Source organism: Triticum urartu, chromosome 6 (genome assembly GCF_003073215.2).
Source record: "Triticum urartu cultivar G1812 chromosome 6, Tu2.1, whole genome shotgun sequence".
NCBI classification, from domain to species: Eukaryota; Viridiplantae; Streptophyta; class Magnoliopsida; order Poales; family Poaceae; genus Triticum; species Triticum urartu.
The window spans coordinates 57,697,653-57,725,331 of NC_053027.1; the positions used below are offsets into that span (position 1 = coordinate 57,697,653).

At 47.9% G+C, this 27,679-nt stretch overlaps 1 protein-coding gene across 21 annotated transcripts; it reads left to right on the top strand.

Annotated features, from left to right (window-relative positions):
* Positions 1–15,110: 15,110 nt before the first annotated feature.
* Positions 15,111–20,380, top strand: LOC125512909. Of its 21 annotated transcripts, none has more exons than XR_007285591.1 (5): positions 15,127–15,696; positions 15,916–15,984; positions 16,576–16,667; positions 16,967–17,171; positions 18,227–20,380. XR_007285591.1 is itself a non-coding variant. In XM_048677974.1 (4 exons), the coding sequence occupies exons 1-3, from the start codon at positions 15,640–15,642 to the stop codon at positions 17,169–17,171; spliced, it is 354 nt and encodes a 117-aa protein (XP_048533931.1). In that variant the 5' UTR covers positions 15,162–15,639; the 3' UTR covers positions 17,895–18,220. The 21 variants fall into 21 exon arrangements, 1 of the variants encoding a protein (XP_048533931.1); XR_007285588.1 differs by lacking the exons at positions 15,916–15,984; positions 16,967–17,171 and having other exon boundaries at positions 15,187–15,696; positions 18,227–19,518; positions 19,654–19,775; positions 19,852–20,380; XR_007285589.1 differs by lacking the exons at positions 15,916–15,984; positions 16,967–17,171 and having other exon boundaries at positions 15,188–15,696; positions 18,227–19,518; positions 19,668–19,775; positions 19,852–20,380.
* Positions 20,381–27,679: the final 7,299 nt, after the last annotated feature.

Consider the following 27,679-nt stretch of genomic DNA (forward strand, 5'->3'; position numbering starts at 1 on the left):
TTTCAAGGCAAGCAGTCCAAGGACAAGGAAAAAGAGTCGGACAGAGTTGAGGACAAGGAAGACAGTGACGATGGATACCCCCAAGTCAATTCCACCCTGATGATTTTTGCTGATGTCGAAAGCAAAAGTCAACTGAAAGTCATTAACCGCGAGGTGAACATGGTTGCTCCAGCAACACCCAGTTACCTGAAGTGGTCTCAGACTGCCATCACATTCGACCAGTCTGATCACCCGACGCACATTGCCACCCCTGGGAGGCAAGCTTTGGTGGTCGACCCAATTGTCGAAGGCACTCGACTAACCAAAGTCCTGATGGATGGTGGCAGTGGCCTGAACATACTGTATGCTCAAACATTGAAAGGGATGGGCATTCCGATGTCTAGACTCAGTACCAGTAACATGAGCTTCCACGGAGTCATTCCTGGGAAGAAAGCCGTATCACTCGGCCAGATTGCTCTTGATGTGGTTTTCGGTGATTCAAAGAATTACCGCAAGGAAAAGTTGACATTCGAGGTTGTGGACTTCCAAAGTGCTTATCATGCCATTCTAGGCAGGCCAGCTTACGCACGCTTCATGGCTCGACCATGTTACGTGTATCTCAAATTGAAGATGCCTGGTCCCAAAGGTGTGATCACCGTTACAGGCAATCGGAAGAAGGCAGAAGAGTGTTTTCAGAAAGGCTCAAAGATTGCAGATGCTCAGATGGCAGTGGTCGAGCTGCAAGAGTACCAAAAGACTGCCGATCCGAGTGAATTGCTACGGGCCAAGAAGCCTGCTTCAGAGTCAGCTTTTCGGCCGTCCGGTGAAACAAAGACAGTCCACATTCACCCGACCGACCCTGATGCTGCCCCGACTCACATCTCAATGACGCTCGACTCCAAATAGGAAGAAGCGCTCGTCCAGCTCCTCCGTGAGAACTGGGACATCTTCGCATGGAAACCCTCTAACATGCCTGGAGTTCCCAGAGAGCTGGCCGAGCACCGTCTACGAGTCGACCCAAAATTCAAGCCTGTGAAGGAACATCTTCGACGGTCCGCCGTCCAGAAGAAGCAAGCCATTGGTGAGGAGGTGGCTCGGCTCTTAGCAGCAGAGTTCATCCGAGAGATTTACCACTCCGAGTGGCTTGCCAATGTCATCATGGTCCCCAAGAAGGACAAGTCACTTCGCATGTGCATTGATTTCAAACATATCAATCGGGCCTGCTCGAAAGATCATTTTCCTCTCCCTCGCATCGACCAAATAGTCGAATCGACTGCGGGGTGCGAGAGATTGTCTTTTCTAGATGCCTATTCCGGGTACCATCAGATCCGTCTGTATGGACCCGACAAGATCAAAACAGCTTTCATCACTCCATTCGGATGCTTCTGTTATGTCACCATGCCGTTCGGCCTCAAGAACGCCGGAGCCACGTTCATGAGGATGATTCAGAAGTGTTTACTCACTCAAATCAGTCGGAATGTGGAGGCATACATGGATGATATAGTGGTCAAGTCACGCAAAGGTTCTGACCTGCGGACTGACCTTGCTGAAACCTTTGCCAACCTCAGGAGGTATGATATCAAGCTCAATCCATCAAAGTGCACATTCGGAGTTCCAGGTGGAAAGTTACTCGGTTTTCTCGTTTTCGAACGGGGGATCGACGCCAATCCTGAAAAAATTAGTACCATACTCCGGATGAAGCGTCCTGTGCGTGTGCACGATGTCCAAAAGCTTACAGGCTGCTTGGCCGCCCTAAGTCGATTCATTTCTCGTCTCGGTGAAAAGGCGTTGCCTCTTGACCAACTGATGAAGAAGTCTGACAAGTTCGAGTGGACTCCAGAAGCTGATGCGGCATTGCAGAGCTCAAAGCTCTGCTCTCCACCCAGCCGGTGCTTGCTGCCCCAATCAGCAAAGAGCCTCTGCTGCTTTACATTGCAGCCACAGGACAAGTTGTCAGTACAGTACTTACGTCAAGCGGGAAGAAGAAGGAAAGGCCTTCAGAGTTCAGCGCCCAGTTTATTATGTGTCTGAAGTTTTGACCCCTTCAAAACAAAGATATCCTCACTACCAGAAGCTTGTATATGGGATTTATATGACCACGAAGAAGGTTGCACATTACTTCTCTGACCACTCCATTATAGTCGTCAGCGACGCCCCATTGTCAGAGATCCTGCACAACAGAGATGCAACTGGTCGAGTGGCTAAGTGGGCGATTGAACTCCTTCCCTTAGATATCAGGTTTGAAGCAAAGAAGGCTATCAAGTCCCAAGCAATCGCAGATTTCGTCGCCGAGTGGATTGAACAACAACTTCCGACTCAAGTCCACTCGGAGCACTGGACCATGTTCTTTGATGGATCTAAGATGCTGAATGGTTCCGGTGCTGGGGTAGTATTAGTCTCCCCACGAGGAGATAAGCTCAGATACATTCTCGAGATTCACTTCGATTCCTCCAATAATGAAGCAGAATATGAAGCACTTTTATATGGGTTGCGCATGGCCATTTCACTCGGCGTCCGTTGTCTCATGGTCTATGGCGACTCAGATTTGGTGGTTAATCAGGTGATGAAGGAGTGGGACATCAGAAGTCCGGCTATGACTGGTTATTGCAATGCAGTGAGAAAGCTAGAAAAGAAATTCGAGGGGTTGGAGCTTCATCACATCCCCCGACTGAAAAATCAGGCAGCTGACGACTTGGCAAAGATAGGCTCCAAGAGAGAAGCCATTCCCAGCAAAGTGTTCCTGGAACACATTCACTCACCGTCAGTCCAAGAAGATCCTTTTACAGAAGAAGCCCCGCAGCCGAAAAGTGCCACAGATCCGACTGAAGTCGAAGTTCCTGCTGTGGTCGACCTAATCATGGAAATCTTGGCAATCACTCCCGACTGGACGATACTGTACATCGCGTATATCCTAAGGAAAGAACTCCCAGAGGACGAGGAAGAGGCTCGACAGATCGCCCGCCGATCCAAGGCCTTCACAGTCATAAAGGGATAGTTGTACAGAGAAAGCGCGACTGGAATCGGTCAGAAGTGCATAACACCAGAAGAGGGTCGGATAATCCTTGATGATATCCACTCGGGGACCTGTGGTCACCATGCATCCTCTCGGACCATTGTGGCTAAAGCGTACCGAGCGGGATTTTACTGCCCAAGAGCAAATGAGATGGCAAAAGAGATAGTCGACAAGTGTGAAGGGTGCCAGTTCTACTCCAACATGTCACACAAGCCTGCGTCAGCCCTGAAGACCATTCCACTCGTCTGGCCCTTTGCTGTCTGGGGACTAGACATGGTTGGTCCGCTGAGAACAGGCAGGAGCGGTTTCACTCATGTGCTTGTGGCAGTCGACAAGTTTACCAAATGGATTGAAGCTAAGCCCGTCAAGAATCTTGATGCTTGCACTGCTATCAGTTTCGTCAGAGGACTAACATTCAGATATGGAGTCCCGCATAGCATCATCACTGACAATGGGTCAAACTTCGATTCGGACCAGTTCAGAGCTTTTTGCGCCTCTCAAGGCACACGAGTCGACTACGCATCGGTCGCCCATCCCTAGTCGAATGGACAAGCCGAGAGAGCAAATGGTCTGATTCTCAAAGGACTGAAGCCTCGACTGATGCGTGATCTCAAGCACGCAGCAGGTGCTTGGGTCGACGAGCTTCCGTCAGTTCTATGGGGATTGAGGACCACCCCTAACCGATCGACTGGAAGAACTCCATTCTTTCTGGTTTATGGAGCCGAAGCAGTTCTGCCGAGTGATCTTCTTCACAACACACCCCGAGTCGAACTCTACACTGAAGATGAAGCAGAACAAGCCCGGCATGACGCAGTCGACCTCCTAGAAGAAGAGAGGGAGATGGCCATGATCAGATCGACCATTTATCAACAAGACTTGCGTTGATTCCACGCCCGGAATGTGAAGAGCCGAGCCTTCCAAGAAGGAGATTTGGTCCTCCGAGTGGATCAACGGAAACCACACAAGCTTGCTCCTACTTGGGAAGGCCCCTTCATCGTCACCAGAGTCCTCCACAATGGAGCGTATCACCTCTACAATGTTGATCGCCAGATCGACGAGCCACGAGCTTGGAATGCGGAACTACTCCGCCCCTTTTACACTTGAGTTCTCCTTCGGATGAGATGTAATAAGAAAAAACTTCTACAGTTCATTTTTATCAAAGACAAGAGTGTTCCAATAATTGCTGTCACTTTTGTTTGCATACGAAATCCCCCAGTGGGTGACTTAGCCGCGAATCCGTTTCGCCTAAGTTTGAAAAATCCTACCGAGTGGAGAGCAAACCTCCCACTCGGGGGCTTAGCTGCAGTCCAGTACTCGCCTAAGTTCTCCCACTTAGAGACTTAGCTGCAGTCAGGCACTCGCCTAAGTTTGAAAAATCCTACCGAGTGGAGAGCAAACCTCCCACTCAGGGGCTTAGCTGCAGTACAGTACTTGCCTAAGTTCTCCCACTTAGAGACTTAGCTGCAGTCAGGCACTCGCCTAAGTTTGAAAAAATCCTATCGAGCGGAGAGCAATCCTCCCACTCGGGGTCTTAGCTGCAGTCCAGTACTCGCCTAAGTTCTCCCACTAAGAGACTTAGCTGCAGTCAGACACTCGCCTAAGTTTGAAAAAATCCTACCGAGTGGAGAGCAAACCTCCCACTCGGGGGCTTAGCTGCAGCCCAGTGCTCGCCTAAGTATTTAAAAATCCTACCGAGTGGAGAGCAATCCTCCCACTCGGGGGCTTAGCTGCAGTCCAGTACTCGCCTAAGTTCTCCAACTTAGAGACTTAGCTGAAGTCAGGCACTCGCCTAAGTTTGAAAAATCCTACCGAGTGGAGAGCAAACCTCCCACTCGGGGGCTTAGCTGCAGCCCAGCACTCGCCTAAGTTCTCCCACTTAGAGACTTAGCTGCAGTCAGGCACTCGCCTAAGTTTGAAAAATCCTACCGAGTGGAGAGCAAACCTCCCACTCGGGGGCTTAGCTGCAGCCCAGTGCTCGCCTAAGTATTTAAAAATCCTACCGAGTGAGAGCAAACCTCCCACTCGGGGGCTTAGCTGCAGCCCAGTGCTCGCCTAAGTATTTAAAAATCCTACCGAGTGAGAGCAAACCTCCCACTCGGGGGCTTAGCTGCAGCCCAGTGCTCGCCTAAGTATTTAAAAATCCTACCGAGTGAGAGCAAACCTCCCACTCGGGGGCTTAGCTGCAGCCCAGTGCTCGCCTAAGTATTTAAAAATCCTACCGAGTGAGAGCAAACCTCCCACTCGGGGGCTTAGCTGCAGCCCAGTGCTCGCCTAAGTATTTAAAAATCCTACCGAGTGGAGAGCAACCCTCCCACTCGGGGGCTTAGCTGCAGCCCAGTGCTCGCCTAAGTACGGAACGCAACCCAATCCGCAAGGACGACGAGATGCAAATCGATTGCTACCTTCTCCTTTGGAGCTGCACCACAAATACAAAAGTTATTTCGAGTGAAGATCGAGTTCCACTCGACGGATCATCCATGAAGATATTCAACGATAAATCAAGTTCAGATAAGACCTAAAGGTCCCAGACCTCAGGCCAAAGTACTCAAGCCCTCAGCTCAACGGAGTTTAACAGTTACAAAATCCACTCGGCATTCCGAGGCAAATTTAAAGTGAAGCATAGAAGTTTTTCATTCCTCAGGTGGAGGACTGGAAGGGGCGACGAACTCGTCCAAGTCGATCCCGCCGGCAATACGAGTGGCAGCAGCAATAAAAGTCTCCATGAAATCTTGAAAGTTGTGCTTCCTGGTATTGGCAACTTGGATGGCGGCCAGCTTCTCTTCTCGCGCCTCCTTGCAATGGACACGGACCAGAGACAGAGCCACATCAGCGCCACATCAAGCAGAAGACTTCTTCCACTCCTGCACTCGGTCAGGGATTCCGCTAAGTCGAGTCATCAGAGACTCGAGATCGTTTTGGAGCGCAGACTCTGGCCAAAGTGCCGGGTCGATCCGTGACATGGCAACCTTCAGTCGAGCCAGGTAGTCCATGACACCGTCAATGCGAGATTCCAGTCGGAGCAGATTCATGGCAGCTTCATCTTTCATGGGAGAGTTGATTGGATCCAAACCCATTTCAATCCGCCCAGTCTCCTCTTCAAAGTTCTGGCAAAGCTCTGCATACACGATCCAAGGATAAGTCAATTTTCATAGACTGAGTCGACACAAAAAAAACCCCAGTCGGAACTGAATGTGCACCTTCAAGCTTGATGTACAACTTCTTGGCGAGGCTCCTCAAGTAGCTCTCCAAGTCGTCCCTCCTGCGAGCGATGCCTTCCATCTTCTCGTTCAGGGTGAGGTTCTCCTTCTTCCAACGTGAACACTCCCTGTTGGCTTCATTCAGAGCGGTCTTCAACTTGGTATTCTCTTCTTCTAATTGGTCGACCGAAGCCAGCTTCTGTACGGCCAGAGCGGTCTTGTCATCAGCCTCCTTACGGGCAGCAGCCAAGTCCTGATCCTTCTTCGCCAGAGCTTCATTCAGTTTTTCTGCGAAGAAATGATGATTGATTCGGAAATAGCAGAAGGGTACTCAAGCCTAAAAACTAACCAGTCAACAAAGGCGTCTTACCTGCGGCGCCGTCTCTGACCCTCTGCAGCTCTGTTCTGGCCAGCTCCAGATCAAGGTTCAGTTGAATCTGCTGCTTCTCCAAGTCAGCCAAGCGGGCTCCAAGATCGCAAGATTTCTGAAGTCAAAGGGGAGAAGTTATCATTACAGTAAAAAACAACAAAGGCAATAAATACTAAGACTACGGTCGACTGCCAGCAGTCCACCATAGTCTTGGGGACTACACCCACTGGGTGCACTTAGCGTGACCCCACCGGTTCCTATCCCACCCGACCGGCCCTCGAAGTCGAGTCCAAGACAAGTTGCTTCCGAGTAACTAAGAGGCAATGATGGCGTTTCTAAGACTACAGCCGAAGCAAAAACATTCGACAGTAGTCTCGGGGACTACACCCAGTGGGTGCACTCAGCGTGCCCCCACTATAAAAAAAAGTCGACTGCCCGCAATCGACCGGATACCATTCCGTTCGACATGGCCCGACCAGACCGAGTGAAGAAACACAGCTACAACAATTCAATATAAAGACTACAGTCGATTGCCAGCAGTCCACCGTAGTCTCAGGGACTACACCCAGTGGGTGCACTTAGCGTGCCCCCACTCGTCCAAGAATTGGCAGACACACCCAGTGGGTGTACAGATATAAAGATCTTCGGAAAAGAGATTCTTCAAACAGCATATCATAACATACCAAGTGTTGAAGTCGACTGACCTGGACGTTAGTCTGAAGAGCCGAGCTCGCGTCATAAGCCGCCTGGCAGGCCTCCTGAGCCACTTTCACTTGTTCCATCATGATCCCCGCCTGGCGTACAGCCTCTTTTGCAGCAGCCGCTTGGTCCTCAGGGACGGGGTACGCAGCAAAAAGCAAAGACGGATTCGCAGTCGACGCCGAGGGCCACACACTCGTCAGAGGAATGGCGAAAGTCACAGAAGCCCGAGTGGGTTCGCCATCGTCCCGAGCTACGGCCTCAGGCGCCGGAGTGGATTGTGGGGTCTTGCCAGCCGACACCCTCTTGTTCCTCCTCACTCTCAGCGGTTCGTTGTCGTCGTCATCCGGGAGGTCGATAACATGAGGAGGAGCTACAAGGAAAACATTCAATCGACCAGAGTTGCAATAAATGTTCAGTCGACTCAAAGAGGAACGTCAGTAATCGTACCAGGGTTGGAGGTAACAGCATCCTCCATCTCTTGGTCGTCGTCTTTGGCGGAGACCTCAGAAGTAGCACCGCTGCAAATCTCGAAAGTCAGTCAGTTGACTCAATGAATCGACCAAGGATCCGTCCACGGTCGACAAAGGAAAGCAAGTTTTATTATTACCCGGAAATGGTAGGAACAACTATATTCATCTTGGGCAGAGCCTTGGGCGGCTTGGACGGCGTCGCTCGTGGGTGCTTGGGAGCCTTCCCAGACGGCGGAGGAGGAGAGGTCCGAGGGTGTTTCGACGACTGCCCAACAGGAGCAGTCGCCTTGCCACGTCCCCGCGCTGGATCATGTGTGAGCTTGGATCGCCCCTCTGGGCGGGGAGGTTCAACCTCCTCCTCCTCGCTGGAGTAGACGTCGTCGCCTCCCTCTCCTTCACCGTCGGACTCCCACTCGCCTTGGTCGTCCCCACTCTCGCCTCCGCTCGCTTCCCCTTCCTCAGTCGGCTCCTGTGCCCCGTTGGGCGTCGAGTACATCTCGGTGGTCGCCTGGAAAACAACAGACAAGACGAAAGTCAATCGACCTACTCAAAGAAGACCAACGCAGAAAACAAGATCTCAGTCGGGAGCATAAAGACATACCTGGTCCACCTCATACGAGTTGTCGAGTGGGATTACCCTCCTGGCTCCTCAGGGGTTGTCTTTATTCCCCGTGATGCTCGACAGCCACCCCTCCAGCACCTCGTCGGTGACCTCCGGGTGGATCCGAGTGGTGTCGTCGAGACCCGAGTACAGCCACATCGGGTGGTCACGGGCCTGGAGCGGTTGGATGCACCTCTGGAGGAAGACCTCCAGCAGGTCCATACCAGTTACACCCTCACGGACAAGCTCAACCACTCGACCTGCCAGCACCTTGACTTGGGCCCTTTCCTCCAGCGTGACTTTCAGAGAGGCAGGTTTCTCGGCTCGGTCGAGGGAGAAAGGGGGAAGACCAGTCGACTGTCCTGGGGTCGCCTGGTCCTGATAGTAGAACCAGGTCGCCTACCAACCACGGACCGACTCCGGGAAGGTGATAGATGGAAAACAACTCTTTCCCCTCGTCTGGATCGCCAGGCCCCCACACAGCTGGATCACCTGCGTCCTCTCGTCACTCGACTTGGCCTTCTTGACCGATTGAGAACGGCAGGTAAAGATGTGCTTGAAAAGTCCCCAATGGGGGCGGCAACCCAAGAAAGCCTCACACATGGAAATGAAAGCAGCAAGGTATACGATGGAGTTGGGAGTGAAGTGGTGGAGCTGTGCTCCGAAGAAGTTCAGGAAACTCCGGAAAAAAGGATGGGGCGGCAGAGAAAACCCGCGGTCGATGTGGGTGGCTAGGAGCACGCACTCACCGTCGCGGGGTTGAGGTTCGATCTCTCCCCCCGGAAGACGCGCAGCTTCGTGGGGAATGACTCCCCCCTCGACCATGTCGTCGAGATCCTCTTGCCGGAGCACCAACGGCATCCAGTCACCCTGGATCCAACCTTTGGGCAGAGCGGTCCTGGAGGAAGATCCGCCCCGAGCAGACCTCTTCCCTTTCCCCGCCGCCGCCGCCTTCTTCGCGCGCTCCAGAGCAGTCGTCTTGCCCTTCACCATCGTCGCCGGCGAAATCTCGAACGGGCTTGCGGCGCTAGGGTGAGAGCGGAGGTGGCGGAAGGACTTGCGAAGGGAGAGAGGAAGAAGAAAGCAGAAGGGAACGCACTGTTTGGAAACCCCGAGCCGGCAACTTATAAGGGGCCGCTTCCGAGTGGCTGACTGGTAGGGCCAGGCTATCCAGTCAAATCCCGCAGCAGACGCGCGCGCAGTACGTGGTGAAAAAGGCGACGTGAGGATCGAGGAGCTTCTGCTTTATCGCTTCCGATTACTGCGGCCGCTCCCGTCCCGCGCGCTTCCCAAAATCCGAATCCCGCGACATCCGCGGGCCGCAGAACAACCTGTCAAAACGGAAGACCCCGCCCACGCCGACACTCGGTATGTCACAAGTAAAGAAATTCACTCGACGAAAGACCTGGAATGGATCAAGGCGACTGAAAGAGGTTGATGACGTCATCCGTGACGGTCGGCCCAAAACGAGGCACTCACGTAGCCCGAAGAACCAGTCGGAAAGATCTCCAACTCTTTCCCCACTCTAACCTCGATCCATTCGGGGGCTAATGATGAAGCCATGTACCTAGGATAGGGGCACAGACCTGTCCAAAAGGCCCTACCCTAGGACATCCCTAGAAGAAGTCACCTTTCAATCGACTTGAAGGTATCCCACTCGACGGGTTCAAGACACTCGACCAAGAAGCTATCACTCGACCATGAAGCCAACCACTTGACCGCCAGGAGACCTAAAGTCACTCCGCAGGCAAACGGTCGGCTATTAAGTAGTCTTTATGGTCATTATAGCACTTTATTAGGGGCGTTACCAGTAACGCCCGACCTTAAATGTACCTTAAACCCTGCATTACTGAGGGCAGGAAGGGGCCAGCGAACTCTATATAAGCCACCCCCCTCCTCAGTATGAAGGGTTCGCACCCCTGTAACCCATACACGCATAATCCAATCGACCGCCTCTGGGCTCCGAGACGTAGGGCTATTACTTCCTCCGAGAAGGGCCTAAACTCGTAAACCTCGCGTGCTTACAACTTCTTCATAGCTGAGATCTAGCCTCTCCATACTCACCCCCCTACATCACTGTCGGAGTTAGAACCACGACACTATCCCCCTCTTATTCCGGCATTCTGCAGTTCAGTCCACATATGATACCCTTATTCCATTTGATACCAATGCATACATTTGTAGTGTAGCTCCTTTCTTGCGAGTACTTTGGATGAGTACTCACGGTTGCTTTTCTCCCCCTTTTTCCCCCTTTCTATATCCGATTGCTGTGACCAGACGTTGGAGTCCAGGAGCCAGACGCCACCGTTGATGATGACTACTACTACTCGGGAGGTGCCTACTACTACGTGCAGCCCGCTGACGACGACCAGGAGTAGTTTAGGAGGATCTCAGGCAGGAGGCCTGCGCCTCTTTCAATCTGTATCCCAGTTTGTGCTAGCCTTCTTAAGGCAAACTTGTTTAACTTATGTCTGTACTCCGATATTGTTGCTTCCGCTGACTCGTCTATGATCGAGCTCTTGTATTCGAGCCCTCGAGGCCCCTGGCTTGTAATATGATGCTTGTATGACTTATTTTTATTTGTAGAGTTGTGTTGTGATATCTTCCCGTGAGTCCCTGATCTTGATCGTACATGTTTACGTGTATGATTAGTGTACGATTGAATCGGGGGCGTCACAAATTGCTATTGTCAACTCTCAACTAAATTTTTTCTAGGAACATATCTAAAACAGTAGAACCGAAGCGTGAGCTACGACATAATTTGCAAAGACCTTTTGACTATGTTCATGATAATTAAGTTCATCTAATCAGATTATTTAATGAACTCCCACTTAGATAGACATCCCTCTAGTCATCTAAGTGATACATGATCCGAGTCAACTAGGTCGTGTCCGATCATCACGTGAGACGGACTAGTCATTATCGGTGAACATCTTCATGTTGATCGTATCCACTATATGACTCATGTTCGACCTTTCGGTCTTTCGTGTTCCGAGGCCATGTCTGTACATGCTAGGCTCGTCAAGTTAACCTAAATGTATTGCGTGTGTAAATCTGGCTTACACCGTTGTATGCGAACGTTAGAACCTATCACACCCGATCATCACGTGGTGCTTCGGAACAACGGACCTTAGCAACGGTGCACAGTTAGGGGGAACACTTTCTTGAAATTATTGCGAGGGATCATCTTATTTATGCTACCGTCGTTCTAAGCAAATAAGATGTAAACATGACAAAAATCACATGCAAATCATAAAGTGACATGATATGGTCAATATCATCTTGTGCCTTTGATCTCCATCTTCGAGGCGCGGCATGAACACCATCGTCACCGGCATGACACCATGATCTCCATCATCATGATCTCCATCATCGTGTCTTCATGAAGTTGCCTCGCCAACTATTACTTCTACTACTATGGCTAACGGTTAGCAATAAAGTAAAGTAATTACATGGCGTTTTCATTGACACGCATGTCATTAATAAATTAAGACAACTCCTATGGCTCCTGCCGGTTGTCATACTCATCGACATGCAAGTCGTGATTCCTATTACAAGAACATGATCAATTTCATACATCACATATATCATTCATCACATCCTTTTGGCCATATCACATCACATAGCATACCCTGCAAAAACAAGTTAGACGTCCTCTAATTATTGTTGCATGTTTTACATGGCTGCTATGGGTCTCTAGCAAGAACGTTTCTTACCTACGCAAAACCACAACGGTGATATGCCAATTGCTATTTACCCTTCATAAGGACCCTTTTCATCGAATCCGATCCGACTAAAGTGGGAGAGACAGACACCCGCCAGCCACCTTATGCATCAAGTGCATGTCAGTCGGTGGAACCTGTCTCACGTAAGTGTACGTGTAAGGCCGGTCCGGGCCGCTTCATCCCACAATACCGCTGAATCAAGATAAGACTAGTAACGGCAAGCAAATTGAACAAATCATCGCCCACAACTACTTTGTGTTCTACTCGTGCATAGAGTCTACGCATAGACCTAGCTCATGATGCCACTGTTGGGGATCGTAGCAGAAATTTAAAATTTTCTACGCATCACCAAGATCAATCTATGGAGTAATCTAGCAACGAGGGGAAGGGGAGTGCATCTACATACCCTTGTAGATCGCTAAGCGGAAGCGTTCAAGAGAACGGGGTTGATGGAGTCGTACTCGTCGTGATCCAAATCACCGATGATCCTAGCGCCGAACGGACGGCACCTCCGCGTTCAACACACGTACGGAGCGGAGACGTCTCCTCCTTCTTGATCCAGCAAGGGGGGAGGAGAAGTTGAAGGAGATCCAGTAGCACGACGGTGTGGTGGTGGAAGTAGCGGGATCCCGGCAGGGCTTCGCCAAGCGCAAGCGGGGAGGAAGAGGTGTCACGGGAGGGAGGGAGGCGCCAGGGCTTGGGTGCTGCTGCCCTCCCTCCCCTCCACTATATATAGGGGCCCTGGGGGGCGCCGGCCCCTAGAGATCCCATCTAATGGGAGGGACGGCGGCCTAGGGGTGGCTTGGCCCCGAAGCCAGGTGGAGGCGCCCCCACCCATTTAGGGTTTCCAACCCCTAGGCGCAAGGGAGGCCCAAGGGGGGCGCACCAGCCCACCAGGGGCTGGTTCCCACGTCACTTCAGCCCATGGGGCCCTCCGAGACAGGTGGCCCCACCCGGTGGACCCCCGGGACCCTTCCAGTGGTCCCGGTACAATACCGGTGACCCTGAAACTCTCCCGGTGGCCGAAACTGGACCATTCCGGAACTCCTCGTGACGTCCGGGATCTCATCCGGGACTCCGAACAACTTTCGGTTAACCGCATACTAATATCTCTACAACTCTAGCGTCACCGAACCTTAAGTGTGTAGACCCTACGGGTTCGGGAGACACGTAGACATGACCGAGACATCTCTCTGGTCATTAACCAACAGCGGGATCTGGATACCCATGTTGGCTCCCACATGCTTCACGATGATCTCATCGGATGAACCACGATGTCGAGGATTCAATCAATCCCGTATACAATTCCCTTTGTCTACCGGTATAGTACTTGCCCGAGATTCGATCGTCGGTATCCCGATACCTTGTTCAATCTCGTTACCGGCAAGTCTCTTTACTCGTTCCGTAACACATCATCCCGTGATCAACTCCTTGGTCACATTGTGCACATTATGATGATGTCCTACCGAGTGGGCCCAGAGATACCTCTCCGTTTTACACGGAGTGACAAATCCCAGTCTCGATTCGTGCCAACCCAACAGACACTTTTGGAGATACCCGTAGTGCACCTTTATAGCCACCCAGTTACGTTGTGACGTTTGGTACACCCAAAGCATTCCTACGGTATCCGGGAGTTGCACAATCTCATGGTCTAAGGAAATGATACTTGACATTAGAAAAGCTTTAGCAGACGAACTATACAATCTTGTGCTAGGCTTAGGATTGGGTCTTGTCCATCACATCATTCTCCTAATGATGTGATCCCGTTATCAATGACATCCAATGTACATGGTCAGGAAACCATGACCATCTATTGATCAACGAGCTAGTCAACTAGAGGCTTACTATGGACATGTTGTGGTCTATGTATTCACACATGTATTACGGTTTCCGGTTAATACAATTATAGCATGAACAATAGACAATTATCATGAACAAGGAAATACAATAATAACCATTTTATTATTGCCTCTAGGGCATATTTCCAACAACAATGTCTTCATGTAATTCATTTTTGTGTGCAGTATGACTCTGGATGATGTGGACGATGGCAACATTGAGTCCTTCATAGCGAAGGAAGTTCAGAAGATCAAGGACCAGGAAACGACTCCTACTACAAGAGGAAGAAGTACCAGTGCCCCTACTGTACCAAGCCAAAGCCCAAGGATGGGCTCTCTGAGCACCTTCCATCGCATGCACGGGATGCATCATGCTGCCCTCCTGAAGGCTTTGCTTCCCATGTAGTAGCCCCAAGGATGGTACTCATCATCAGTATATGTGATGATGTTTTACTTTTGCTAAAGTGCATGTGGTTGTGAACTGTTGGAAACTTGGTCTGCTAATGTAGTATGTATATTACTGTAATGTAGTATGTCTCTGGACTGGATATCGTGTTTAGATGTACTGGATGGTATCTATCTTATTAATCTAGAATGCTATCTATATTTGTGTGGCATGGAAATTTTTTGTGATGTATGCTATCTTTTGTTTAGATTATGCAATCAAGCATCATTTAAAAAAATTGTGAATCTTGGAGTGAAAGAAAGGAGTGTACAAAAAGATTGTAGAAAATAAGTGAAAAAAAGGATTGTAAAAAAGAATTTTAAACAACTGTAGCAAACGTATGAAAGAAATAAAAAAGAAATATATAAGTCTAAGAAAATAGTAGTTAAAAAAGGTGATTGCAAAAAAACAAAATTTGAATTATGAAGTAATGGATTTTTGTATGAAATGAGTGAAATATAAGAGAAGATATTATCATACATTTTTAGATTTTAAAACGGTAATTACTAATAAAAGGGAAAATGTGAAAAAGAAAGAAAAAAATATGCATAGAAGATGGGCCAGGCCAATCATCTACAAGGACGTGTGGTCCAGTAGGCGGGCAAGGCCGGCCTGGGACAGCCCAACGAAATTGAACATATAAACCCAGCTACCCAACCCGCCATTCTAGCGCCATCCGCGTTTTAAATTCATCCTAAACACTCGATTTGCCTCGCTGGCCAGGGACATCGTACCTTTCATCGTGGTGGTAAACATCCGGTCGCTCGTTTTTCTGTACTCCGAGTAACCGGACTAGAGCGACTGACACATGGGCCAGCCTTGCGCGCGGGCCAGCCTCGCAGCGGCCGGTGTGTGCGTGCTTCTGTCCGGGTGAAAAGCAGGGCGAATCGATCGTGTGTTGGCAGGGTGTTTTTTTACCGTCCTCGTTTGCACCCAGCGGCCACCCGTGAAAATATCTCCTCTCCCTTGCCTTCTCTCACGTGCTCTCCCCTCCCCTGATCCCCTCCTTCCCTACCGTCGCGCCGCCGGCTCCACGCAGCGGCCGACGCGGCCTTCTCTCCCCGGCGCTCGAGGTACAGCAGCGGCTGCGGCACTTGTCGGCCCAGCCGGATCCGGTGCAGGTCGCCGGCATCACGCGCCGCGTGCCGTGATTCTGGATCGGGCGCAGATCTTTGCGCCGCCACCTCTCCTCCTCCTATCTCTCTCCCATGTCGCCATTGTTGCAAGGAGCAGGGGAGATAGGTGCCGAGGACAAGAAGCAACGGGTTGCAAGGAGCAGGGGAGATAGCTGCTGGGGAGATGGAGGAGGCCGTCGTGGTTCGTCATGGAGGCGGCGCCGCCGGCAAGCTGGTTGAGGTACGTGTCAGATCCGTTGGTCCTTATAGTTGTTCGTTCTCCTAATCTCCTCACAGACCATGTGTTTCCCCTTTCCTCCCTCAATGTGACGGGGAATACATCGTTCCTACCTATATTACTACTGGCTTGCAAGCTTTAAGGAGATTTTAGTATGTTGGTCATTCATATATCTGGCCTTGTGTGACGATTTTTTTGTTAATTGCCAATGCTTTATTTCAGAAAACCAAATCTGCACCATGCCGCCTCACCCTCTCAGATTACTGTTTCATCCCTTTGATAGTTTTTTAGGTTTGTCCTTGTCCTTCTTCCCTAAGCGCTGCACTTTTATACTATATTGTTTACTGCTTATTATCGTGTTAATTCCTTTGTATTCCTGGTTTTTCCGGGTGTCGTGTTTGTGTGTTTGTTTTTGTGGTGCTGCTTATATGTGTGACTACCGTATGATCGTATATATATGCTGAAAAGTAAAATGATTTTTCCTTTGCACAATACATAATTTGCAATGAGATGGTAGTACATCAGTGTATTTACAGGAAAAAACGATGGCCGTATATATGCTGAAAAGAATTAAGGCTGAAAAGAACATTCATCTACTATTTCTTGATGTATGCTATCGTATATTGCTTCTCTACTTGCTCAAAATCAAATTTGCATCTATGAAAAGGTAAGAAATTAAGGCCAGCGATATGGCAGTAGATTGGCATGTTTACAGAAAAAAAAATAGCCATGCAAGTTTGAAAGAACATCTTTTTACTATTCCTTGCTATATGCATATTTCCCATCTTCTTCCTTCATAATCAAATGTGCCTACTAAAGGATAAGAAATGAAGGCTGCAATCTAAGAATACTTTTATTTGCCATTCTGAATTTCTATCACAGCACAGAGGAATGAGGAATGGATACATGAGGCATGGCGTAAGCGTAGGGGTCAGCCAGGGCATGACGCAAGAGTCTGCCCATCTCCTCTCAAAGTTAGTTCTTGCTCTGTCCCCACTACCTCGCCTGCCAACTCTCTGATAGAGTATTTTATTTCTGCAATGTATTATATTCTTTGAAGCAATTGCAAATTTTCCATAGCTTCTTGGCATACTATGGATTTAATTCTTTGCGAGAACAAGCAAAAGATAGTAGCAGTTTCTTTCAGATACAATTTCGGAAAGGTTTGCCGACTAAATGTACAAATATGAGCAAAAGGAGCCATGCTAATTAATGTTGGCCAGGCTCAGGAGTAAAGTTATACAGATTTTGATTTGCAAGTTATTTTGTCCAGCACGAAAGGCACTAATGCGTCCCGAAAACCTAGCGCACAAAGGACCAATCCTTCCCTTCCTCGAGCCCCATTCGAGTCCGCGCCGTTCAGCATCTCCAGCCTCCTCTGCTCCTCGACCCTCCGGTCCCACGGCCTCTCGCGCCGCCGCCTTCTTCCCTGGACGTCTTCCCCGACGCTCGTGGTGCAGCAGCGGCCATTGCAGTAGGTTTGTTAAGCTTGCTTGCCTAACCTGCTATGGGTGAATGGTGTGTCTCACCAGGAAACATTAGATTAATGAATTACTTGGCCTCTACAAATTTTGAAATATTGGTTTGGGATATATTAATTTCCACTCCTTATTGTTCATGGCATAAACAAACACTAAAAGGTCACAAGTAGAAACTTAGGTCAAGTTATTGCTGGATGTAGCCTGCTTTGTTCAATTGAAATATATTTGCAACATGAGCTGGTTGTTGATCGTTACTCTCGATTGAGGAATGGGAAAAAAATCACATCTTGTGGTGTTTACTACTTTTTGCATTGTCAAATTGAAAATGTTCTACAAAAAAAGTAGGTTTCCCTTTCAATAGTTCATTTTGTCAGTCCGGTTGTATCGACAGTTCAATTTTTGTTGGTCTGGGCATAGCAAGGGAGGTCCCCCATATTTGATGAGTGGCTTGAAGCTGAACTTCTGTATTTACCTGTGCTTCCTATGCATCTAATATGACCTATAAATTTAAACAGAATTTCATGAGTTGCAAGTTGCAGGTTATTTTCTTGTACAGTCTTGCTATTTGATTATTCTCCTTATGCCTCCACCCTGTAATATTCTCCCAATGGCCGATCCATGAACTCACAGAAAAACATTAGGTTCTATGCCAAGTTGTTGGCACCGTATATATACTGGAAGTGGAGTGGTAATAGTTGAACTTTTTTCTTCCCCTTGTAGTAACACAGACGTCGGTAGCAGGAGAAAGTATGTGACTTGGTTGAGTCAGCCAAGAAATATGGTGGTACAATGCACATATTTCCTTCGATGCATGTCTCCGGCGACCCTGAGTATAAATACTGCTATCATTTCTTACTGCACACTCTTTATTTAGAGGTGCTCTGAATTAGAACTCCCCATTGGCATATCTGCAGTTCCATGCTATACATCCCCCAAATGACGAAAATTAAGTTCAGGGGCATGTTTTTTTTATATATGCTTGACTTAACTGGAGCTTAAATTTGTCATTTGTTTAATTACCAATCTGATTTATTCTTGACTCTTGATTGCAGCCGCTGGAACTGAGGGATATTGACACGGGTAACAAAATAGTTGAAAGATTTCGCACCGACGAGGCTCTTGAGACTACAAACATTTCTTCACTCCTTGTACGAAAGGATTCTAGGACTAAGTTATAGGATTTTATATTTTAGTCGGATATTCCTTCTGTTAATATGTGCTCCTGTGCAATTTTTCATAGGCTTCTCTTTCCTTTTTCTGGTTACGGTTTACAAAGCTGAGCAATAGTTTCTCTACTAATGTAGCTTGCGTTAAAAACATCCGTCTTTAGGATGCTTTTGCGGCATGTGTAACTGACTCACATTAGCCTATGCTTCTATCCGAGTTGTTTACTACTAAGACCATAATGGATCATGCTTTTTAACTGGTATATAAGTGTTGATAGAAAATGATATGTCTTATTTTTTGCCTGGTAAATTTTAATTGGTGCATGCAATCCATGCTTCCCAGTCTTTGGTGACAATGTTGTCAGGCCTAAAAATAGAAGTTTTCGATTTCCTCTGGTTTTTAGTTGGTTAGATGTTAATGCGTGGAAATGTATATGCTGATTTTTTTCCTGTTTTAATAAATTGCTAATACGTGGATCTTGTCTGCTTTGCATGGACTATAGTATATATTCACAGACTTTGTCTGCTTGCTTCAAAACTAAAATGTGACTTTTACTTGCCTATTACCAAAGAAGATTTCATGCATGCCACATCAAGTCGCCATAGATGCCTCCAAGTGAAATTTCAGCGACGACAAGGTATATTTTCCCCAACACCTGATCTTCTTTAATCAGACCACCGTTCATTATTGCGTATAGGCTTCTTACTCTGTGCCTGAATAAGCGATTGGTATCCACATGTTTGTTTCCATGTGTTCTACTGTCTTTCTGGTACTTGAAGCATAGTATGTTTCATGTGTGCGACTACAGTTCCAGCGAGTTGGAAGTCCTGTTGTTCTCAAAGTTTGCATCATATGCCCTTTAGAGAAATCTTTATTGAACATTTTAATTTTCCTCATACATGCTTATCATTTGGCATCATGTTATTTTGTGACACAGTAACTGAATATGCACACAGGAGGATCACTCTGGATGTGTAGGAGGTACTTCCTCCGTAAACTAATATAAGAGTGTTTAGATTACTAAAATAGTGATCTAAACGCTCTTATATTAGTTTACAGAGGGAGTATGAAGTAATAGCCATTTTTTTTCTCTGTGTAGATTTGGCATCATATTGCCCAGTAACTGAATATGCACGCATGAGGATCACTCTGGATGATGGAAAATGCATTATCCGTGGTAAGAAGCTAACGGTGTCGCCCCATTTATACCACATTTAGGCATGATAATTAAATTAGCCTTCAAATTAAATAGATGTCCGCATTCATGGGTACATAGCTGAGCTGAGCTACTATTTTCTTGTTTGGGAATGAGGTAACACTATACAGACAGCATGTTGACACTCTGAACAGCTTAATACTAGACGGAAACAAAATTTCTCTTCCTACTATGTCTGTACCATGAACAAGATGTTCGCAACAAGTGGTCAACAAATGGTATTCTGTTCCCGTCCTTTCTCCTTTTTATGAATCTTCATAGCTGCATCTTAACCATGCTTAATATCTATTGCAGCACTTTTCCACTCACTTCACACAAGAATATCTCAAGGGGCACATGCATGGAGAGCATACTGATTTGCTGATCAAAGCTGGAAACAGACCTGCCATCGTCATTGCTCGGCTTATCATACAATCACAAGAAGCTGGACTCAGTTCTTTGACATTGCAAATATGAAAGGAGGAGTGTCATATGCATTTGCCTTTGAGGAATTGGCAGGAGAACTCATATCATCGTGCACTCCCTTTGATAGCTTCATGAGCAACCACTGCCATCATCTCATAATATAGCTCAGGTTCAAGACCTAGGTCATGCACTACTTTTCTCGACCATATAATGTGCTCTGCGTCACCTTATCCTTTCAGCTCCAGTACTTCATAATATAAAGTAGATGAAACATCTTTTTAAATTGGTGTGGAAATACAAATGCAGATGGAGCTATGTAATCCAGCTTGCTTTCTATCATGAGTTGGTTTCATGACTTTGTTTTCAGCCATCTTGGTACCATGCAATGGAATATATAACACTATGTTTGAACATTGTATCTAAATATCCTCTAAACACTCTTGCTTGGTTCCCTCTCGCCCTTTGCACCATCGGCACAACGGGTAAACCAATGTATGCTATTATCAAGGCGATCTTGTTACTTCCTTTTAGTCTATCATGGTATCATCTATATTGTAATTAATGGGATATAAGTATCCATGAAGTTGGTTCTAAATCAGTCACAGGTGCATTGGCTTGATCTCGCGTTTTGCGCCATGGGCACAACTGGTTATCTAGTTAGGCTCAAGGCTGAGCTGCACCTGGCAGAGCTGACGGGCGGTGAGATTTTTGTCACACGGTACAGATGCAGACGTTCATAAATATACACACACTCGTCTCTATGACTACATACATGCACATCCTACTTTATGATCATCTCCAAAAGATTGAGCTGGCATATCATTTTGAAATTGACAAAGTTGGCACAGATCACGTCTTCATAATTGACGTAAACGTCTCCTTCCATTGAACGCATGTTGTCGGAAGACCTAAAACTTGAACTCTAATGTGCAGGAGATATCATTGTTTTACTAACCATTCAAGCACAAATTGGCTCACAAAATAATCTAAGGTTTGTCATGTAGTGTAAAAAATTGTCATGCTGCAACAAGTAATTGCCACGCCGATATTCATCTGACGCCTGATATATTGGGGTGTGTGCTGGCTCGCTGATGACACGGACGCCCAGCAAAAATTCTAAACCAACGGACTTTTACAGGCCTATTATGCGATCTGTTCATGAATTAATCTTCCAACCACCTGAATTTCAATGGGTGTGGGCTCCTCATCATGATTTCTTCCCATCAAAAGTCCCAGCTAAGAGCATCTCTATCACACCCCGTATAATGTCGATGCGCAAAATGCATTTACAGGTCACTGAAAAACGGATTTGCGGGTTGACGCGGGCTGCGGCCGAGCAGACCCCGCGTAGCAGACGAAAACCCTCGATAAGCGAATTTGACAGCGATTCCGACAATTGAATTCAAATTCGAACAATAAAACATAGTTCACGCGCAAATAAAAGCATAATTTTGTATGACAAACGCAAAAAGATTTCATGCAAAAGCGACGACCACGTCCATCATCATCTTGGTCGTTTTTCACCTGTCGTCATGATCTTCACTCCGCACCACCTCCATCGATGTCATCGCCGCCCCCGAATCCATCACCGGCACTTGTTCCAACTCCGGCACCGAAAGCATCGTGGGGCGCACTAAATGCATCGGCGACATTGTTTCCAAATCACGATGAGAAAACATCGTGTAGTTCTTTGATCTCACGCTTTTTTTTGCTTGTGCTTGCTCATACGCCCCCTCATCTACCTCCTTCACTTCATCTTCACAACCATGATCATCCACGCCACCCCCCCTTCAATTGTAATTGAAATCAGTGAACGGGGTTTGATCGATGTCGACTGCGTTGGTGTCCAACAAGTTCACGAACTTGGCAGTGGTATTGTTCGAACCACCGCTACAGTGAGTGACATCAAGTCACGAGCTACCACAATGACGAAAAGCGAAGCAAGTACAAGGGATCGAAGATGCATACCTTCCGACCATTTCATCGAACACCTCGCCTGCGGTGGAAGCAGCGCCGTTGAACGGCATCGCCGGGGAACATCTTGCCGGGACGGAGGGAGTGGATGAAGGCGCCGGCCTTTTCATAGGAACCTTCTTGCGCTTCACGCCCGAAACCTTGCCCACCTTCTCCGCCGGCGGCCGGGCAGATCGCGCAAGGGCGGCAGCGCCCGGTGCGCGTGCCTTTCCGGTGAGGCCAGCCGGATTGCCGCCTTGCACGACAACGTTGCCCTGCCGCTTGCGAGCAGGCGCGGTGGTGCCTTGAGCGCCGGCGGGGGCGACATGACCGGCGGCGAGATCCGCCGGAGGGGATTGCGTGTGCGCGACCTCCACGGTGACGGGAGGTGGCTAGGAGGCTTCCATGGCGGCGAACAATGGCCGGGGAAGATGGACCGGAGCGGGCGGTGGTGGGGCAATGGTGGCCGAGAGGGGAGGGGGGGGAGGGGAGCGGGAACACCCACGTGGAAATTTTCCTCTTGCCAAATCTCGCTGCGGATAGGGGGCGAGCTCGGATCGGCCTCCCACTCTATGAATCTAATAGTTGAGGACGAACTTTTGCCGCACCATGCAAAAATTTTTACGGGTCAAACACGTTTACAGGGTCTGATCGGGCAGCATTTTTCACGCGAACCCGTATTTTAATAGTTATTTCACGGGTCACGGCATTATACTGGTAATGCTAGAGATGCTCTAAGGTTCCGAGTAAAAGCCCGTGATCATGTGTGCGCGTAGCAAAGCTCGACGCCGAGTCCGAAATGGCAAAGGTTTGTTTGGCTTCGGTCGTCGCAAGCCTCGAGACAACAATGCCATTCAGTTTGGAACTCGGGAAACTCCAGGAGGTCGCACATGGCCATATAAGGGCAAGAGTTGGCCGCTCCAGGCTCGATCCATCGCCGCACAGGCACATCCTAGCTAGAGACATCGATCGATCAATTGCAATCAGGTCGGCCGCCACTTTTCGGTCGTGGAAGTCGATCTCCGGCCAGCCCGTCGGTATGTTCTGCCTGCTCGTGTCTCCGGAGCCGCTCCGCCGCGCGCAGCTCCTGTCGACTCCGCGCCGCCGAGCACAGCAAGCTACAGGGCGGCCGTCGTTGGCCCGCCTACCACGCCGCTGGCCGTTTCTCGCCACGTCGCAGTGGATATCCCCGATGGTTACGACGACGACGAGGGGGGCGACGACTCGGACGTCTACGAATTGGAGACGACGACGCAGCACATAAGCCCCGTTCGTAGGGTGCTCGCGAAGGCGGCGTTGGTTGCGTACACGGCGTTCGCCGCACCCGCCTTTGTGGTGACCGCGGCCACGCGGAGCAGCAACTGGCTCCAGGTGCTGCTGGTTGTGGTGCTGGTGCTGCTCACCTTCCTGTCGCTTTTCATGGCCACGTTGTACGCCTTGGAAGACGAGGACAGGGAGAGGGAGGAAAGGGAACGATGGCCTCGACGTCGCTCCAACAAGCATGGAATAATGTGAAGACGTAATTAGGCAGGAAACCATTTTTTGAGAACTTGTAGGCATGACCACCAATTGATACGGCGGTGTGTCTCCGGCAGTCCGGCTCACTCAAGTGCTTGGAGTTGTTGGTAGAAGGTTCATGCATTTAGTTGTATTTTTTGTTATTTCTAATTGGTTATGAATAGATTGAAAGTTCTTTAGAAGAAGATATGAAATGTTGTAACAACACATGTTGGCAATGTAAATTTCTTTGGAAAACCCGTATGCGTATTCAGGTGTTCCAACTTCCAAGTGGATGAATGCTCTGCTCCTAACCTGTCGAACACCTTAATTTGATCTGGCTTCCCTTATTTAACCACCTTGGTTGTTAACCGCCCTAATGATAGTACTTACAGCACAAGCTCCAGCATGCATAAATGCGACTTGCGTATGATTTGCTCCCGTCAGAAATTCAGAAACCACGTTTTGGCCCTCGCGATGCCAACCCTAGACCGGAGGCTGCTCACGTGGGGCGACTCCGACACGGAGGACGGCGGCGGCGGTGGCGGAACGGCGGACATCCTCGTCGAGGAAGCACGGTATGGCGACCTGTGCGCCAGCCTCGTGGACGACGTGCTCGTCCCGGGGACGGACGGTCAATGCCGTCGCGGCGGAGTCGGTGCAATGCCGGCGTCCCGCACGCGCAAGGTACGCACGCTGGGCATGCATTCTTCAGGTCGCGCGCAGAGTTGATCGCGGCCGTCACAGCTCATGGGGCTTGAACTCTCATGAATGTACGCAGGCTTGTTACGCGGCGGCAGGGTTCGTCGCCGTCGGTTGCATCTGCGCTTACCTGTCCTGGAGGTGCCACACGAGCAAACACTAGATTTTTGTTCCTCTATCTTTTGTTGATTGGTTTTTTTTTCTGAGAATCATATTTCGTTGATTGGTTTGGAAGGGCTTGCCGCGCGATAGATTTTTTTTTCATGGTAATATATATGGCATAAAGAGGAAGAGAAAAAAGAAAAAAAATATTCACGTAAATCTCAACATAAGATCAATGACATAAGACTTAGATGTGCAATACTTATGGCACATCTAGATGTGCTTTAGCAAAACTGAATATATATCTCATTCATATCTTAAAGATCAAATACAAATCATGTAAGGACCGGCATGACAAATTCAAAAGGTAGCAGAACATCTCTGAGCTTGACACCAACGGCCGTCATCTGCCTCCGGCATCACCACAACAGTCACCGAAAAAAAGAATGATGAATCACATCCTCACCCGAGCTTGATGCAGCTCCATCGCTGATATTCAGCTTTGCGAACCTCCAAGGTGGCTCACCAAAAGTGAAGTCCTTGTCGTTAAACGAATCAGACAGGGGCAACACCACGGGCGCGCCATCGAACTCCAGATCTGGCACCCCACCTCGACTAAGACGCCGAAGGAAGAAATCATACCTGCCATCCATGAACCACAAACCCAGCACACGTTCCGTCTTTCAGATGTCGTCGATGCAGACCACAATCTGTATCCGCTCCTGGACTACCTCCCAAGCTCTGCGTCGACGAGCAAACATCGTCGCAACAGCGGAGTCTGGGGACAAAGGTCCACCATGAGGATGTCGTCGCCGTCACACCATTCTTGCTTGAACAAACATGTTTTCAAATCGCTCCCCAACTATAGGACTGATGGCCTCATCAGGGAACGATCCGAAAAATCTTTATTCAGCGCCATCATCATCGCCGCCGAAGCCAAGACGATGAACATCCTAAAAACCTAGACTACAAAGGAGTAAAAAACGATCCACATGTGGCGCTTAGAATCGAACACAAGACCTCGTCTAAAGGCACGCCTGTAGTTAGCCACTAGAGTTATTGGACGTTAGTGACTGTTTGTCACCGTGAAACACTAAAATGCGGCAGATCGAACAATTCAGAATTTTTTCAAACATTTCTTGAAACTGTGAATTTTTTAAATTGATACAAACAATTTTTGAATTTGAGATATGTTTTTGCAAAAATGAGAGCTAATTATTAAAATTGAGATTTTTTTAGGAAACAAGTATATTTCTACAAACTTCATAACATTTTCTAGAAATGTGAACAATTTTTTGAAAATGCGTACACTTTTTCAAAAAGTTGAACTTTTTTGAATTTGCAAATAAATTTTGGAACGTGAACATTGCTTTGAACATTTATACTTGTTTTGGAAAAACATGAACATTTTTATAACATGTGAATTTGTTCTGAAAAAATGAACACATTTTTAAAATTTCATTTTTATGTAAACACTAATTGTTTTGGAAAAATAAAAAAATGAATTTTGGAACCTTTTGGAACTTGCGAATTTATGAAAAAAAGACTCAGAAAGAATGAAAAATTAAATAATAATGAAAAACGAGATCGACTTTTGCAAAATAGAAAAACTAAAAGGAGAGGAAAACTCGTGAAGAAAAAATGAAAAAAGATGAAAATCATGAAGAAAAAAACAAAACAAAAACGTATCCTAGCTACTTGGGCCAGCTCATGTGTGGTTTGCTTAGTGTCGAATTCGGACTTGCAACTAGGATAAAAAAAAGTTGGGCCCCACTTGCAAGTCGAGGGTGTACTTGCAACTGATACAGAAAAAAGGTCGGGCCCTAGTTACAAGTCGAGAGTGGACTTGCAACTTGGAAAAAAAAAGTCAGGCCCAGTTGCGAGTATAGTGGACTTTGAAACTACTAAAATAGTTTGGACCCCAATTGCGAGTCGAGGGTAAACTTGCAACCCGGACAAAAAAGGTTGGCCCTAGTTGCGAGTCGAGAGTGCACTTGCAACTTAGACAAAAAAAAGTCAAGCTCCAGTTGTGAGTCAAAAGTGACTTGCAACTAGGACAAAGAAAAGGTTGAGCCTCAATTATGAGTCGATGGTGGACTTGCAACTGGGGAAAAAGGTCGGACTCCAACTGCAAGTTGAGGATGGACTTGCAACTAGGACAAAAACAATCAGGCCGAATTGCCAGTCAAGAGTGGTATTACAACTGGAGAAAAAAATTTCAAACCCTAGTTGCGAGTCGAGGGTAGACTTGCAATTGGAACAAAATTGGTCAGAGCCCCAGTTGTGAGTTGACTGTGGACTTGCAACCGGGACACAAAAAAGTCGGGTCCCAGATACTAGCCGAGGGTGGGATTGCAACTAGCAAAAAAATTGGTCGGACCCAAGTTGCGACTCGAGGATGGACTCATAGCTGGAAGAAAAGACAAAGGTCAGACCTCATTTACGAGTCAAGGGTGGACTTGCATCTAGAAAGAAAGTTCGGGCCTTAGTTGCAAGTCGAGGGTAGACTTGTAACTGAGAGAAAAATAGGTCGTTCCCTAGTTGCGAGTCAAAGATGGACTTGCAATTGGGACAGAAAAGGATGACCCCAGTTGCGAGTTGAGAATGAACTTGCAAATGAGACAAAAAAGACCGAGCCCCAATTGCGAGTCGAGGCTAGACTGACAACTCAGGAAAAAATGTTGGACCCTAGTTGCGAGTCGAGGCTGGACTTGCAACTGAGAAAAATCCAAACTATGGGCCCAATTCCGTGTCGATGATGGGCTTGCCACTCGGACTACTCAAAATTACGATACCGGTTGCGAGTCGATGATGGGAGTTGCAACTATGACTACTACAATCTATGAGCCCTAGTTACAAGTCAAGGATGGAACTACAACTTAGATAAAAACAAACTATAGTCCCGGTTGAACTCGATGACTTTTGAGTCGGGTTTAAGGAAGCTTTTCAAGTAAAAACTGACGATGAAAAACTACACATGAATGGGCCCGGATGAAAGGAAAAATAGAATGAAGAGGCTGAAAAAAACACGTAGATGTGCTCCGCACAAAAAAAATGAGACAAGTCAATGAAAAGGAAAAAAGGGAGCAACTAGTTAACGAGCGCTCCTTCGGAAGCCTCGCAACGATCAGCGTCACTTGACGTGCTCTCAGCCATTCGCCACGTGTCGCGCTTTGGACGCTCCCTTTGGATTTTGTTTTTTTATTTTTCCGCACGCGTTTTCGGTTTTTAAACGGTTTTTTCCGGGTTTTTTTGATGTTTTGGTTTTCCTCGGTCTTTCTTAGCTTTTCGAACAAAGAAAAAAAAATTGCGCGAAAAAAACGTGTTTTCTTTTATTTTCCTTTCGCGAAAGTCACGGTTTTTCTTCCGCGAGAGGCACGGTTGTGCTTTAGCGAGAGTCACGGTCGTGCCTTACGGAAACGAAAAAAAAACATGTTTTCTGTTTTTTTTTCTTTCACGAGAG